This window comes from Sinocyclocheilus grahami, unplaced genomic scaffold (genome assembly GCF_001515645.1).
Source record: "Sinocyclocheilus grahami isolate Dianchi unplaced genomic scaffold, SAMN03320097.WGS_v1.1 scaffold40.1, whole genome shotgun sequence".
Classification (NCBI taxonomy): Eukaryota; Metazoa; Chordata; class Actinopteri; order Cypriniformes; family Cyprinidae; genus Sinocyclocheilus; species Sinocyclocheilus grahami.
This window is the reverse complement of record NW_015505219.1, coordinates 116518-133832: the sequence shown is the minus strand read 5'-3', so window position 1 is coordinate 133832 and position 17315 is coordinate 116518. Positions and strand designations below refer to the sequence as shown.

Sequence of the window (17315 nt, the reverse complement as noted above, 5' to 3'; positions counted from 1 at the left end):
GATGGGGGGCAAGAAAAAGGTGGGGGGGGGGGGGGGGGGGGTCCACGAGACGAGGATTAAGAATCACTGATGTAGACAGAATTCTGACTGTACAGTCCTAAATACAGGGATACCACAGGAATTCAATTCAATTCAAATTTATTTGTATAGCGCTTTTCACGATGCAAATCGTTGCAAAGCAGCTTTACAGAAAATTAAAGTTTCTACATTATTTTTAGTAATAGCTTATCAGTGGTGACTATCTCAAGTCCTTATGGCAGAAATGTACGGTAAAAATCAAGCAGTTAGTTAATGTCATGTAATCAAACAGAGAGTGAACACTATTAACAGCAATGATTATATGCTGCAATCAAACTTATAGCATAATTTGGTAGTTTTGCATGTTGTCTGAGGGTTGGCATCATCTGGGGTGTATTATCATTCTTGTTTTTCTCTGTATATATTAATGAACTTCAGTGTAATATGGAAAATCTTACCTTAAATATTAGGGCACAATTATTGATGACAAACGTTTCAGGATAATATGGATCATGTACATAAGAAGGCAAGACAACATCTAGGTCTACTACAGGAAATTAAAGAATTTTAATATTGACAGAAAGACCCTGCCCATGGTCTATAGATCAATGATTGAAAACATTCTAAAATATAATATTGATCCATGGTACAGTTACTTAACAATGAAACAGAAAAATAAATTAACAAGTAATTAAAGAAGCAAATAAAAAAACTGGACAGAAACAGAATGCTTTGCAATAATTGTTCTCACATTTGATAGAAAAATGGCTATTGCAGTATGTGCAGAGTGCTCAGGGGAAAGATGTACAGACACAGCCTTGGCCATGTCCAAAGGGAACAACTCTACCTACTTAGAGCAATAATCCACTACCACAAGCAAATATTCTTTTTTTATATACTCTTGGGGAAGTGGCCCATGAGATCAACTCCAAGCATGTATCCTGTTTCTAAAATTTGACTGCTTTGTAACTAATCAGACAGCTTTTTCTGAGAAAGCTTGAATTTTTAGCAAGTGTGGCAGTTCTTACAATACTTCCATACATTGACTTGGATACTGGGCAAATATACAATCTCTAACAGTGTAAGGAACGTTTTTAATTTTCCCAGGTGCCCGCTAAGAGGATTATGTGTGTGTGTATTGTAAGAAAGCTTGCCGATGGGGTTCTGGAATGACCAGCTGAAGTTTCTGGCCTTTCCCCCCCATCAGGAACACTTTGAAACAGCAATCAGTTTTCTATTACATATTGCACCCTGGCATCATCCAATTGTATCTGCTTTCCTGTTTTGACCATCAGATCTTGAATTTCACTGTCATTGCTTTGTGATGGGCGAAGTCTACTGGCAGGTTATATGATTGGGCAGTAGTCTTAGCAGCAGTCGTGAGGAAAAGAAAGTCAGATGACAGTACATCTGGGACCATCTTACTGTAAAATGAAAGCCTTACAAACGAATTGTTCAGCGGATGAGGTGTGACGATCAATAGATCCAATATCGTTGGCGACCGTCTGTACACAAAAAAGTTTAGTGAAGTCAGGGGATACCAGTACGAGTGCTTGTGCCAGATCTTGCTTTAGAATGTCAAATGCCTGTTAGCACTGGTCAGTCCAAGACCAAATGATGCTCTTTTGTTTTAGAGAGTGCCAGGGAGCAGCTTTCTCTGAAAATGGGGGAATGAACTGGTGATACCAACCTGCTAGGCCCAAAAATGTTTGCACATTTTTGACAGTTTGAGGTATTGGAAAAGATTTTACTGCAGCGACCTTGGTTGGGTCTGTGGTTACTCCTTTTTCTGAAACTCTGTGACCGAGAAGTCTCAATTATTTCTCAATGAGTTTGCATTTCTTTGGGTTAAGAGTGAGACCAGCTTTATGCAGACATGTGAGAACTTGATAAAGATGTTGTAGATGTTCAGAGATAGATTTGGAATACACAACAATATCGGCAATATACACAATGTAAAAAATGTTTACAACTTCTGGTAGCACATGTTCCATTAGCCTCTGGAATTATGCTGCAGCGTTTTTCAGTCCATCACAGGATCAACAGGATCCTCACATAAGTAAATGTAAATATACTTGATTGAATTAAATGAATTGAAAAGTGTTGTGTAGTAGTAGTAATAGTAAATGTTTTTGGTTGTAATGATGACAGTAGCGCACTCAAAATAGTATATGTTCTGTGCTTCAGCACGGTTAGTGCTCACACTACATGCGTACCACACCTGAGCCCAACCGAACTGGGCTTTGGAGGTCAAACGCGCTCGGGTACGGTTCAGAATGCCTAGTGTGAGTACACCCTAAGTAGAAAAACAATGCCTAGGATAACTTGCATGGTCAGGTCAATATCCCGCATAATGTAAATTGTCAAAGGCATTGCTTGTTTTTGCACTTCACATTTCCAATTCACCTTCCCAACTGCAGTTTGTTTTTGTCCATTTGCTAACAGAAACTATTGCTCTTAGGTTGATTGATATAGTACTTGCCGGCATAACTGTTTCCACAAGGACTCTTAAATCAACAAGAAGGTGCTTCCTGTATCAATTATGGAGATTACATACCTGCCTTGTAGGACTATTGTAATGGTGATGTTCTTGTAATTTTGTCATTGTACTGGATGTGGACAGGCTTGCACCACTTGATTACTTGCATATGGTGGGTTTCGCTGATGTTCAGGGACAGCTATTTTCTTTATCTGCTCCTCACCGGTAGCCTCACATCAGTACCTCTTAGACTCAAAATCTCACTATATTTTTGAGATCCAATCCAAACCATCTCGTTAACATCCTTGATAGTCCCTCTTAACAGGCTAGCAATTTTGCAGTTCCTCAGGATAGCTTGAACTATATCTGTCACAATACGTGGTCAACAAACATGCATGACGAAGATGAAGGAGATAGGTTCAATAATGTTTGATGAATCCACAATAGCAAGGGTAATTCCATGAACAGGCTCTACACACATAGAGACATACATTCAATACCGGACGAGGATCACAGGACAGACTACACTATAAATACTAAAGCAAATGAAGATAATTAATGACACACACCTGAACTAAATGACACAATCAAACATGAGGGAAAACTAGGTCACACAGAGCACATGGGGGAAGAAAACACAACAAAACGTCCATGGGTGTGACAATATCCTTCTCAGTCATATTTTTCCTCTATCTCAGACACAATGCTCAGTAATGAAAAGTAACATTTTGGATGCACTCCTTGACTCCTTACTTTCTTTCCAGCAAATTTGCTTCTACCTCATCATGGTCTTGCTCAAAAAAGAATTCAGGTATCTCTCTTTGAACTGTTTCCAGTTACTCACTTGTCTTTGCTCTACCATCCACCAATCCTTGCTCTAACTGCTGATCCCTTTTCTTTAAGCAGTCAACCATGGGTTGTCCCAGGTCCTTCACTAACATTTCTAGCTGTTGTTTCACCCTCTCACATTCATCATATACAGATAATGCACAGATTGCTAAAGGTGGTAATCATATCTTTCATTGGCTGTCTTCGGGTTGTAAAATGCTCTGTTTTAATGGGTGCGACCACATCCCTATCCATGGCAGAATGAATGGTTACAAGACTAAATTACTTAAATGTTGAGGGTTAGAATATAAAATGGCTTGAGATTCTGGAGGTCTGATAATATAGTCAGTCGGTCCCTGTTCTGTAACCGTCTCACTGAACACTCCCAGAAAGGCAAATTACAAATAAATTTATAAGGGAGGACTCCACTGAATATTTTTGGTTTAACCAGTCCCAGAACCACACAAACCATGAGGCTGACCACAGAAATAGTTTCAAAAGTGTTTATAAATGACGTGCCACACAAAAGCCTAACATAAAGACAAACAAAAGGTAAGCACATGAAGTCAGTTGCGTGTATGTTTTCCTTTGCTATATGAATGAGTAAAGAATTACTAAATAAATTAGCTTATCTGTTCATTGTTCATTAAGTATTGCTTTATCCTTGGAGTTTGTTGACCATTAGCGGATATGAAGATGATGAGTTGTTCAGTAAGGGATGAGCAAACAATACAGAATATTTATTTCCAGCATGAGCTCCAAAATGTGCTTTGCTTGAAGATTCCCAGGCTCTATATTGGGGTATGTTGCAACAAATGTATCCCTGTAGCACTCAAACAATCATCTATCAGTTGATTGATTTTATCCAATGATGATGTTGACATGAGACATTGAAATCCAAATCATAAGCAGTATAGCATAAGCAATGGAGGATATCTGAGAAAAGAAGGTATTAGAATGATCAATATTGTGGAAGAGGAGAAGGAGGAGTCCTTTTGGTTGAGCTTAAAACAATAGTTTCCCAACCCAGACTCTACACATGAAGTTGGCACAAAAGGAAGCCAAACATATTATTGCTCTGCTTTCTCCTGACTTTTACCCCAGAGGAGCAATACTCTAGAAAGCCCCCTGGAGCATGGAAGAGGTACTACAGTTTGAAAAACCTATGGGCAGTTACAGATGTTGGTCATCAGCTGTCAGAAGATGAACAAATTATTTTTGTTGTTGTATCCCTTTAGCATTTAAGTGGATTTCACATTAAATATTACCATTAGATATAGTCAGTGGCAATCAGTGATCTCAAAATGACAATAATATTGTTTATCACATTTATTTCTGGGGCAATATATTGACTGTAAGGGAAACAGGTCAATAATTTAGCTCAAAGGGAATCATTTAAGATTTTAAAGGGAACTCCACCATTAATATGCAAGGGAATTAGGACAGAATCACTGTTTACGGCTGATCACTGAGACGGCCAGCGAGTCAGTGAACGAGCCGTATGACATCAATTCTGCAATGGATATTTATATCCAAAATATAGTGAAAACACTATTAATTAGCACATGTAACAACACATTTGCATATTGTTGCTGTTGGGTGAAGTTAGTCATGGACTGAATCTATCAACAGCATACTGTATACTTTTTTTAAGTATTTATCAAGTGAATATTATTCCTCATGTAAATTACTGTGATTATAATTTACAACAGCTGTTTACATGCTTATTTGTTATGTTATGTGGATTACATGCTTTACATGAATGTAGATGTTTCAGGAATTTTGTAAAATTCCACCATAATGTTATACACTTGAGTGGAGAATAAATGTTAAAGACGAAACGTCTGCCTTGTACTACATTCTAACTGGATGTACCACAATGATTTCAACAATGTATAAACCAGCACCAAATTAAGAACTCCATAACACTAAAACACAGACCGGTTTTTAATACCAAAGTATTAAATCCTACTATTATTTTATATAAAATACCATTTATTGAATAATAAACATTGTTTTCATAATGCAAGGCACAACATGATGTAAACAAATAACGCTTCATACAGTATCGTTCATGTCATATCTTTCAGACATATTTGCATTACACTGGCTCGTTCACCAGTAAGATGGTGGCACCCTCGCTCAAAAATCTATAACAAAATTTTTTTTTTCTTTAAAATGGCTACATGAATCATGTTTGTAAAATATATATATATAAATATATATCACAGCTGTCCCATCTGGCTTTGAGTCCACATTTCTCCAGTTGCATCTGTAGCACTGATGACAGTTATGCCATCAAGATAGCACTGTGTTCCAGGCACTCCTTGAAGGATTTGATTGATTGTGTGTTGCCAGAGGGCTGAAGCCAAAGCTACTCTAAACACCTGCCTGTTGTAAGAAGAAAGACCCTTATTCATGTTGATAGTTAGATAGAGTTTTGAATCATCTTCTATTCTATGTGGACATAGGCATCTGCTGAGTCCACTTTTAAGTATATTTTTGTCATGCCTCTCCGAAAGTGGTTTGCATGGTAATATAGATGAAAATGTTAATGTATTTGGTCTTGGCCTAATAGATCTGCTACGCTGCTGCTGAGTTAGAGCAAGTACCGAGACTTGCTACTGCCAGTACATCCACAACATGTTGCTGTGAGCATGTAAGGAATATTGCTGCTTGTTATGAACCCAGTATGGGTCATATTTGTTGGTTGTGCATTTTTCCTTTGTTTGTTTTGCAGGATAGAGTTAGGGTGAGTGACGTCATTATGGCTGAGGACTTACACCTGTGTTGGAGCTGATGCTGGCAGATTTAAGCAGTTCCCCTCAGTTGTGATGCGCTCATTCTCCTTCCTTGTGCTGTTTTCGTCCTGTTTTTTTCTAATTTAAGCTTACTTTAATAAATGTTATTTATTTTTTATCATGATCCAACGTGTTGTCTCCTTTGTCATGGCTTGCGAGCCGGTTTGTAACGTATACTTAAAGTGGAAACATTTATTAGTTCTCCTTGTGAAGCATTGCTTAATTTGTGTACAAAATAAATTATTCAAAATTGTGGATCATTATGGAATTGAGATTGAAGATAGGAGGGTAAAGGATAGTACAGTGTATATTGTTTGAAAGGATAGTACAGTGTATATTGTTTACTGGCAGGGCTCAAGAAGTTTATTCTGCGCTTTCACCTTCAGACTGCGAAGATTACAATATTGTTAAAGCTGCAGTTTTAAAAGCGTACAAGTTATTACCGGAAGCATACTGACAGAAATGTAGAACGATGTCCAGGGGAGTTAATGAGGCTCATGTTGAGTTTGCTAGAGAGCTCACTACTGCATTTATCCGTTGGTGTATGGCATCTGAGGTAACCATCTTTGAAGAGTTGAGTAACGTAATAGTGCTTGAGCAGTTAAGAAATCTGTTCCTGCTCACATTGCGACATATATTAATGAGCAGAAAGCTGACACAGCTGCTAAAGCTGCTGAGTTAGCTGATGATTATGTTTTAACGCATAAGAGTAGTTATTGAGTTTCGGAAAAGGGATGAAGTGTTTGAAGATAAAATAGATTGTACACCTAGAAATTAATCTCTGATCTGTAGTTACTGCCGTGGTAAAGGCCACTGGATGAATGAGTGCCCTGTACTAAAAGCTAAGAGTAAAGGGGGTAAGGCTCTTCGTGTTAAACCAGCTGTCCTTGTGGCACCCATGTTCAATCCTATTAACTTGTCTGGGGAAGGATTTCCCACAGAAGTGAACCCAATAAAAGATAGAGATTATGCGCCTTTTATTATGAATGGGCATGTGTCGATTGTTGGTAAAGAGACAAAAGTTCCAGTGACGATATCGAGGGACACGGAGGCGTCCGAGTCCTTTATTTTGCAGGATGTGTTGACATATTCATCCTTGAGCGACACTGGTACTAGTGGGCTTATTAGAGGAATTGGGTTAAATGTCTTGTCTGTTCCTTTACACAAAATAATTTTATCATCTCAACTTGTGAGTGGAGAGGTGGTGGTTAGTGTGTGTCCCTCTTTGCCAGTGGAGGGCGTGGATGTCAATATATAATGGGAAACAATTTGGCGGGAGACAGGGTTTGATACCTTTTCACCTCCAGTGGTTTAATCTTTTTCTCTCCCAGGTCCTGATGAGAGAAACAAGAATTTTCCAGAGGTATACACGGCATGTGCTGTGACTCGATCCATGGCCTCTGCACAACCGAAGTTGTCCTCAAATTCTGCTGTAGTAAGATCAACATTTTCTTTGCCTGTTGATTTTTCTGTTTCTCTTTCAGAATTGATACAGGAGCAGCAACTTGATTCATCTCTCTATACATTTTTTGAGAATGTGATGTCGTCTGATGAAATTAGACATGTTGCTCATAGTTATTTCTTACAGGATGGAATGTTGGTGAGGAAGTGGATTCCACATGGTAGTGATTTTGCAGGGGATTCTATTATACAAGTGGTAGTGCCAGAGAAGTATCGCTCACTTGTGTTGAAGATTTATCATGATGACCTTGCAGGTCACTTAGGGGTTAAAAAGACCTATGACAGATTCCTTCTTTTTGTTTTTGGCCGAAATTGAAGGAAGATGTGTCAAAGTATATCAAGACACGTCATACTTGTAAACTAACAGGCAAGCCAAATCAGACAATCAAACCTGCCCCATTGTTTCCTATTCCGGCTGTCAGTCCACCATTTTAGCATCTGATTATTGATTGTGTAGGCCTGTTGCCTAGATCAAAATCAGTTAGTATTTATTTGCTCACTGTTATGTGTGCATCGACTCGGTACCCTGCGGCCTATCCCCTCCTTACGATTGCTGCAAAATCAGTGGTGAAAGCTCTGACTCAGTTCATTTCCGCGTTCAGTTCACCTCCGCGCTCAGTTCACCTCCGCGTTCGGGCAGCCGGCAGGAGTCCCCCGTTCCCTGCTCCTCCCCATCATGGCGGATGGCAGACGGGCCCCGCCTCAGGCGAACGGCGGCGACTCCTCCGCTCCCTCACGGACGGCAGCCGTCCCTCCACATCCCAGGCGGCCGGCAGCGAGTTCGTCCCCCCCGGCAACTCACTCCAGCCCACCGCCTCGAGCGTCCATGGCGGCAGACTGCTCCGCCATACTCGATGGCACCGCGGACTCACCCCAGCGGCGAGGGATCTCTGGCAGCGTGCCCCTCCTTCCTCCCGGGTTTCGGCACCAATGTAACAAAGTTCATAAATCGGGAAGAAGGAGGCGGGAACCGGCGAAGTTAGTATTTATTTGCTCACTGTTATGTGTGCATCGACTCGGTACCCTGCGGCCTATCCCCTCCTTACGATTGCTGCAAAATCAGTGGTGAAAGCTCTGACTCAGTTCATTTCCGTTTTTGGCATTCCGAAGATTGTGCAAAGTGATAAAGGTTCTAATTTTACCTCTCACTTGTTTTCTCAGGTTTTGAAGCTGCTGCACATTAAGCACAATAAAGCTAGTGCTTATCACGCCCCAAAGCCAGGGGGCTTTGGGCTTTTTTCCATCAGACATTTAAGTCCTTACTATGTGCGTATTGTACGGAGTTGGAGGGTGATTGGGAGGAGGGATTGCCGTGGTTGATGTTGTCAGTGCATGAGGTATGTCAGGAAAGTATTGGGTTCAGTCCCAATGATTTGTTGTTTGGGCACACTGTTTGGGGCCCACTGGCTGTGCTCCACGATAACTGGACTGAAAGTACACTACCTAAAAACTTGATAAGTTATGTGAATGACTATAAGCCTAGATTGTATGAAGCGGGTAAGATGGCAAAAGAACAAATGTGTTCTTCTCAGAGACGTATGAAGTCACTTAATGATCTGCGAACTGAGAAACGACAAGTTATGCCCGGCGATCAAGTGTTGGCTCTGTTAGCTGTGGAGGGCTCATAGTTTCAAGATCAGTATACAAGTCATTTTATGGTGGTAAAGCAAGTTACTGATTTAAACTATCTGATTGCCACCCCAGATAGAAGGAAGTCAACACAGTTGTGTCATATTAATTTGTTGAAGCCTGTAGCATTTGGACCAATCAGACACACAATTGTTCATTAGATTTAACAAATCAAATATTCATTAGATTAACAAACAATCACAAACCCCTCACCCAACATCAGACTTGGTGCTAATATGTCTGTGAATGATCTAAAGGCCAGGGCACCTCAGCCAGATCAGATAAACTTTACAATCTAAAAGTATGTAGAGAGAATCTTCCTCCCTACTGAATTCTCTCTAAAACAGATACATACTGCTATAGGAAATGAGTCTTTCATTAAATCATAAACAAATTTTTCTCTGATTTTCCTATCATGCATATCCCCTGGTATGTGTGTATGATTACTACCTCCTTGTATATGGTCTTGTGTATCGTATACGGTTTTATGCATGCTTATGATAGATCACTAGTTAATATAACCTCACCTATACCATGTTTGGTATCTATGAGTTCGTATTTTCATGATCTAAATGAGAGTGTATATTATATGTTGATACCTATGCATATATAGATGCATAGATATTAGTATGAGATGTTTCTTGTATAGTTAAGGTCTGGCTCAGCCAGTGACTCCTAGAAATTTTATTTATCTATTATAGGAATATTGAAGATTCTTCTCTTGAACACCCAAATTGAGTTTCATATGCAAAACACCATGCTAGAGACAAAGCATCGTAAAATTTCCCTCCAAAGGTACCATTCCTCATTGGCTCACTCAAATCCTGAGAGGTGTGACCTGCTTCGAACTTATAAGGCCTCACATCAGTGACCCTCCGGGGCTTTTTGGGTTTTTGTCTCTTGTCTCTGCTCTCATCACCCACCCGGGGTCGGCGCAGGCCTGGCAGGCATCGACTACAGCCATGCCTTCCCTTTCCATCTGTTAGACCACCACAGAGTCAGAATAACATCTTTTTGGAGTTCATCACTCTTCAAACCCGGAAGAACGTGATCGCGACTCCTACACCATTGAACCTCCAAACCATCAAGACTTTCATCCGAGACTGCATCCGGACACTCGTTCAAGGCCAAGGCAATGCAAGTATCGTATATTTAACTAAACGAAATGAAAATGAGGTTTAGGATAAGCCGTAGACCCCATTATAAAACGGCGCTGATGGTTTCACTCAGGTGGTTAACCGACTAATTTTCCATAACTGCATTCTCTGGTTTCTCTAACGGTTTCAATCATCCACTTCCAACCTCCCCATTAATGAGTGATTTGTATGTTTGTTTGTTTTTCTAGATTAGTTATGTGTTAGTGTTTAGTTAATACAACTTTTGTGCACAAATTACATGAGTTTCTGGTTCTGTCACCACTTGTGAATAGTGTCCCTTTTACGATTCGATCTATAGCTACATGCTCTAATGCATTACTGTAAGAAAGTTATTTTCTGTGGCCACGAAAATATCCTTTCTTAGAGTTGATATGAAATTATATTGAATGTTCACTGGACGAACAGATTAGTTGATTGTAATATTAATTCTGCTACAGTTACTATTGGCAGCTGAGGTAAATAATTGTAATTATAATTCATTGTAATTATTTATATACATTTCCCGTTTGAGCTAATTTGCTACAAGCCCTATTATTGCCATTCTCACAAAGCATTAGACGCCAAGACTGAAGTGAAACCTGTATTGATAGTTGAGAGTACTTCACCTGTTCCTTTGGAGGAGGAAATTGATGAATGAGTTTCTTTTCCAGAGGATACGGTACTGTTGGGACATATTAAAAATTTAGAGACTTTAAAAAATGTGCATAAAATGTTGGCCCATTTGCCAGAGAGTAAATGTGCTGACTTGATTGCTCTTATTAACCGTCATGTCTCTTTATTTGGTGATGTACCTTTACGTACGCACTGGTTGGACTGCTGCACATATAACATGAATAATTCTATAGCATACATGATCACACCATAGCAGATGTGGAGGGTTTTTGAAGTGCACTGCTACTGCTACAGCAAACACTGCGAAGTATTTGAATGTTGAGCAGCGAGCTCATTGACTACCAAAACAGGAGAGAACCAATCAGCTGTGCCATGTGATAATGATGTCATTATGTCATACTGAGTTAGATCTATCAGACTGTGCCATCTAGAGTTTCATGCCAGACCTTTGTATTTCTGTCATGACAACTCTAGGAGTGGTTAGCATAGTAATATACATGACAATGTTAATGAATTTGGTCTTGGCGGAATAGATCTACTAAGCTGCTGCTGCTGCTGCAGAGCAAGTACAGAAACTTACTACTGCCAATACATCCACAATATGCTGCTGTGAGCATGTAAGGAATATTGCTGATGCACATATAACCTATATGAATAGCCCCCAACTAAGCAGGAGACACAGAAATTAACAATACAAGCCAATATGTGCATGTTGCTGAGTATAAGGATATAATGGTGTGCCTGGGCTACCATGCCAACCGGCTTAACTCTAATCTGACTCACACTATGTGTAATGTTCACAAGTGTTAACAAGAATATGCATTGCAATCCTATAGATAAGACCCCAGCACCCACCTGAGCAAATGTCATGAATGAATGAATGATGCATTTATATAGCGATTTATTGTGTATTGCTGTGGGGGGGTCTCTCCTCAACCACCACCAGTGTGCAGCATCAACCTGGATGATGCGACGGCAGCCACAGTACAACGTACTATGACACAGCACAAATATCATAAATTATTCATTTGATAACTGTTTTTAATATAACAATATTCTCTAATCGAATAGAGCCATTAGGAACGATCAAAAAAGTCGGGAAAGTCATGGCGTAATGGTTAGAGAGTCGGACTTGTAACCCAAAGGTTGCAGGTTCGAGTCTCGTACCGGCAGGGATTGTAGGTGGGGGGAGTGTATGTACAGTATGTACTTCAATACCACGACTGAGGTGCCCTTGAGCAAGGCACTGAACCCCTAACTGCTCCCTGGGCGCCGCAGCATAAATGGCTACCCACTGGTGTGTGTTCACGGTGTGTGCGTGTTCACTGCTGTGTGTGTGCACTTTGGATGGGTGCAGGGTCACCATACTTGGCCACATGTCACGTTACTCACTTTATACTTTATAAAAAGCATGTGCGTTTGATGCTGCGTGCAGCTGAAATCGAATGCACACTCAGCACAGCTAATGAAACATCAACCATTATGCCTGAATATAGCAACCCTGGTTGAAATGCATACACAAGAATGCTTATTTCATTTAGCTTGTTTTCATGTCTGTTACTAGCGGCGTGTCCTTAGAGCGATTACATGCTCTAGACTACGTTTGCTCCAACTGTATAAACACTGATGCGTACATGCTGCTGCTAATATGCTTAATATTTCACTCCTGCATACAATGCAACCTGCTAGCATGACACTTATTTTACCTTGTTTATGGTTGCTCATTTTTTAATTCTATTAGGCAAACCACACAATACACACAACAATATGGATTAGAAGAACATTCACTTATCTTAGATGTTGATTTCAGGCATGTCTAAAGTGCGCTGCCACTGCTATCAAGTATTTGAATGTTGAGCAGCGAGCTCATTGGCTACCGATACAGTAGGGATCCAATCAGCTGTGCCATGTGATAATGATGTCATTATGACATACTGAGTTCGATCTATCGGACTGCGCCATCTAGAGTTTCATGCCAGAACTTTGTATTTGTCTGGCTGACAAATTGGCCAAAATGTCCTTGACTAATCAGTTATAGGTCAGGACTGAGACCTTGAAGTGCCCATACAGTCTGTGTCATGTTTGACTGGTACTGACCATGGACTCTAGTTTACTTGGGACAGTACTCTGATTTCCTCCAGCCAATCCAACTCATTTGTGACTAATTGGTTGAATGGTTTATGGCACTGAATGAGCCTTGTGAATCCATGGAATTATGCCATCTTTAAATACAATCTTCCCTTTGAGAGATTTAATGGTGCCAATACTGCCCTGAAATACGGAGGCAGTGTTTCTCAAGATCAGTGATCATTCAGACTCCGTCCGGTCATTATATAGTACTACCACAGGCAGCACACCCAGTAGTCTTCCTTTTTCACCGGTATATGTTTTGAGAACAATTGAAGATGGGGTGAGCTTGTTATTGAGCTTCTATTGGTGCATGGGTACAACACAATTCCCTCAACACGTGCAGCTGTGTCCTGTAGTCCTGTAACTAGAGAGCCAGTCACTGCACAGTGATGTCGTTTCATGGGGCATTTACACAACACTACTTTCAACTAAAAAAGGAAAACTTTTTATATGTAAACCTCATGCAGCCTCTTGCACTAAATAGAGGGTCACCTAACCCCAAAAGTCAAGCAAGATGGCCCATATGTGCCTTTTACCATATTTTCCCGTTTTAGTTCGATTTTGAATATGTATACTGTAAATCTGTCTATCTGTTGTGTTAAATTGATAATTGATTTTAAATCAGTTACACTAAAGAGTAATTCATAAAATATATGTCTGTCTTTAATATGTGGATTTATTTATTTTGACACTATCATTAATGTAATATTTAAGGCATTTTTGTGCTATTATTAAATGGCCCTGTTGTCCGTCTGTTCTTTAGAGCATATGTTGTTTTGCTCTTTTTAACTGTGTTTAACTGTGATCTGGGCTGTCCCACAGGCAAAGGACCTGAGACCATATTTGCTGGTCAGAATCTGAATGACAATGAGTGGCACACAGTGCGAGTGAGCAGGAGAGGAAAGAGTCTGAAGCTGTCTGTGGATGACTTGGCCACTGTGGAAGGTACCCAAATGCATGCAATCTGAATTATATAAATTATTATGTGAATTATATAAAACCCCTTATAGAGGTTTATTACACTGTAATAATTAAGGCTAGTTCACACTGCCACAACAAATGACAACAAACAAGGTCACTAGGTCTTTGTGTTCACCTGCTTGCTGTTTGCTGGACAGTTAGACAGAGTCATTTACATCATACCAATGAAATAAACTCTAACGCAAACAAACCCAGGTGCCAACCAAAGTCACCACTGCAATACACAACAAATCTAAACAGATTTAGAAAACTAAACAGACACAGGAAACAAAATGGGGCATCATACACTAAATAACTAAAGGTATAAATACACTACATGACTTTTGCCCAGAGTTTCCCCCGATTTACAGTCTGGACGAGTATCAGAGCAAAGTCTGCAGTTATCAGAGGCGACAGATTGTGCAGACAATCAGAAAGTTTATGATGGACACAGACACAGGTTTTTTAGCTTCAGACTATTATTCCAAACAGGCAGAGGATATCAAATATATTCAAGAAACAACTGAAAAATCATATTTTCCGTGAGCATCTAACGGCCTCCTCATTAAAAAAATAAAATACAATAAAAGTCTATTACTTCACTTTTTCGGTTTCCTTACTATCCTTATCCATTCCTGTCCTAGCTTTTACTATTTTGAACGATGACTGAAACCTTGTATAACAGGCACTTCTCATGTTTATTGCCATCTTATGGTAAATCGCTTGTTGTATTCTTTTCATTTGTATTGTGTCTTATAGCAATGAGTTATGTTCAGCAATGTAGCATATAGCAATGTTCAGAATGACGGGTCTTTGTGTTCACCTGCTTGCTGTTTGCTGGACAGTTAGACAGTCATTTACATCATACCAATGAAATAAACTCTAACGCAAACAAACCCAGGTGCCAACCAAAGTCACCACTGCAATACACAACAAATCTAAACAGATTTAGAAAACTAAACAGACACAGGAAACAAAATGGGGCATCATACACTAAATAACTAAAGGTATAAATACACTACATGACTTTTGCCCAGAGTTTCCCCCGATTTACAGTCTGGACGAGTATCAGAGCAAAGTCTGCAGTTATCAGAGGCGACAGATTGTGCAGACAATCAGAAAGTTTATGATGGACACAGACACAGGTTTTTTAGCTTCAGACTATTATTCCAAACAGGCAGAGGATATCAAATATATTCAAGAAACAACTGAAAAATCATATTTTCCGTGAGCATCTAACGGCCTCCTCATTAAAAAAATAAAATACAATAAAAGTCTATTACTTCACTTTTTCGGTTTCCTTACTATCCTTATCCATTCCTGTCCTAGCTTTTACTATTTTGAACGATGACTGAAACCTTGTATAACAGGCACTTCTCATGTTTATTGCCATCTTATGGTAAATCGCTTGTTGTATTCTTTTCATTTGTATTGTGTCTTATAGCAATGAGTTATGTTCAGCAATGTAGCATATAGCAATGTTCAGAATGACCTGAAAGTTGATAGTGTGAAAGTCCAGCTTTTAAAGGATCTACTGGACTTTCAAGTCTTTACAAACACAATGTATGCAGAATCATGCATCTTGTTGCTATAAGAGATGCATGACAAATGGAAACAATATGTGTTATAAAATAATCCCCTAGACTGCAAATCTTGGCAAAAGTCAGGTAGTGTATTCCAGCTTTAGTTGCCATGTTTTACCACATTGTTAGAGCATCCACAATGGGAGCTACATATTCTGACTATTTATGTAGTTGAACATTTACATCATTTTGTGCAGTTGTAATATTATGTTATGTGTCTGATCATGTTCAGCAATGTAGCATATAGCAATGTTCAGAATGACCTGAAAGTTGATAGTGTGAAAGTCGTTTTAGTGTATTCCAGCTTTTAAAGGATCTACTGGACTTTCAAGTCTTTACAAACACAATGTATGCAGAATCATGCATCTTGTTGCTATAAGAGATGCATGACAAATGGAAACAATATGTGTTATAAAATAATCCCCTAGACTGCAAATCTTGGCAAAAGTCAGGTAGTGTATTCCAGCTTTAGTTGCCATGTTTTACCACATTGTTAGAGCATCCACAATGGGAGCTACATATTCTGACTATTTATGTAGTTGAACATTTACATCATTTTGTGCAGTTGTAATATTATGTTATGTGTCTGATTAATCTCATATATGGAGCATCAGGTTGAATTAATTAATCATCTACCAAAGTGCTTCAGTTTACAAGTGTTCATTCATTCTTCAGCTTCAGCTTATGGAGTTCAAATAGTGTATCGTTTGGGGGGAAAAACATATTCATTCTAGATGTTTCTTTTTCAAAATATTGATAATGCATTATTAATAATCTGGCAGTGCTGTTCTTTCATTGTCATACTTTTGTGAACAATTTAGTAAGCATTGGTTAGCTGTACTGAAAATCCTAATTTGGCGTTCCCTGTCAAAAATGACTGGCATTTTAATAATTGCTTGTAAATCTCTCATTATGCTGTATTACCTCCACATCTTCCAAATCTTCAATATTTTTATCAACTTGTTTTCTTTCAATTAGCACAGGTTTTGTAATTCCTTTTGGAGCTGATTGATCGTAGGCCTTATTGATCTGAGCTTATTCTGTTCAGTTTTTGAGTAAAAAAAGCATTATTTGAGGTACGTAAGCTCAGATCAACAAGGCCCACGATCAATCAGCTCCAAAAAGAAATACTAAACCTGCACTAATTAAAAGAAAACTTGTATTTTGGGGGAAAATAGAATCCTCTCCGGGTCAAAATAACTGGAACACCACATGATTAATTATCTCATGCGCTTGGAATGAAACCAAATCCATTTGGACTTAATCTTCCAATAATTCTGGCTGGAAAATACCTATTTAAACATCTATTAGTGTGGCGTAACACAGTAACTCCACCTGTTGCTCTCCGCTGTGTGTGCGTGTGTGTGCGTGCGTGTGTGTGCGTGTGTGTGTGTGAGTGTGTGTGCGTGTGTGTGCGTGTGTGTGTGTGTGTGTGTGCGTGTGTGTGTGTGTGTGTGAGTGTGTGTGCGTGTGTGTGCGTGTGTGTGTGTGTGTGTGTGTGTGAGTGTGTGTGCGTGTGTGTGCGTGTGTGTGTGAGTGTGAGTGTGAGTGTGAGTGTGAGTGTGAGTGTGAGTGCGTGCGCGTGTGCGAGTGTGTGTGTGTGTGTGTGTGTGTGTGTGTGTGTGTGTGTGTGTGTGTGTGTGTGTGTGTGTGTGTG

General features: G+C 39.5%; 1 protein-coding gene across 1 annotated transcript in view; it reads left to right on the top strand.

Moving 5' to 3' along the window:
• Positions 1–17315, top strand: part of LOC107582113 (neurexin-1a-like) — a 189466-nt gene that overhangs the window by 82298 nt on the left and 89853 nt on the right. The window contains exon 11 of the mRNA XM_016267851.1: positions 13938–14060. Within this exon, the coding sequence (XP_016123337.1) occupies positions 13938–14060 (123 nt within the window). The remainder of the gene's footprint in view (positions 1–13937; positions 14061–17315) is intronic.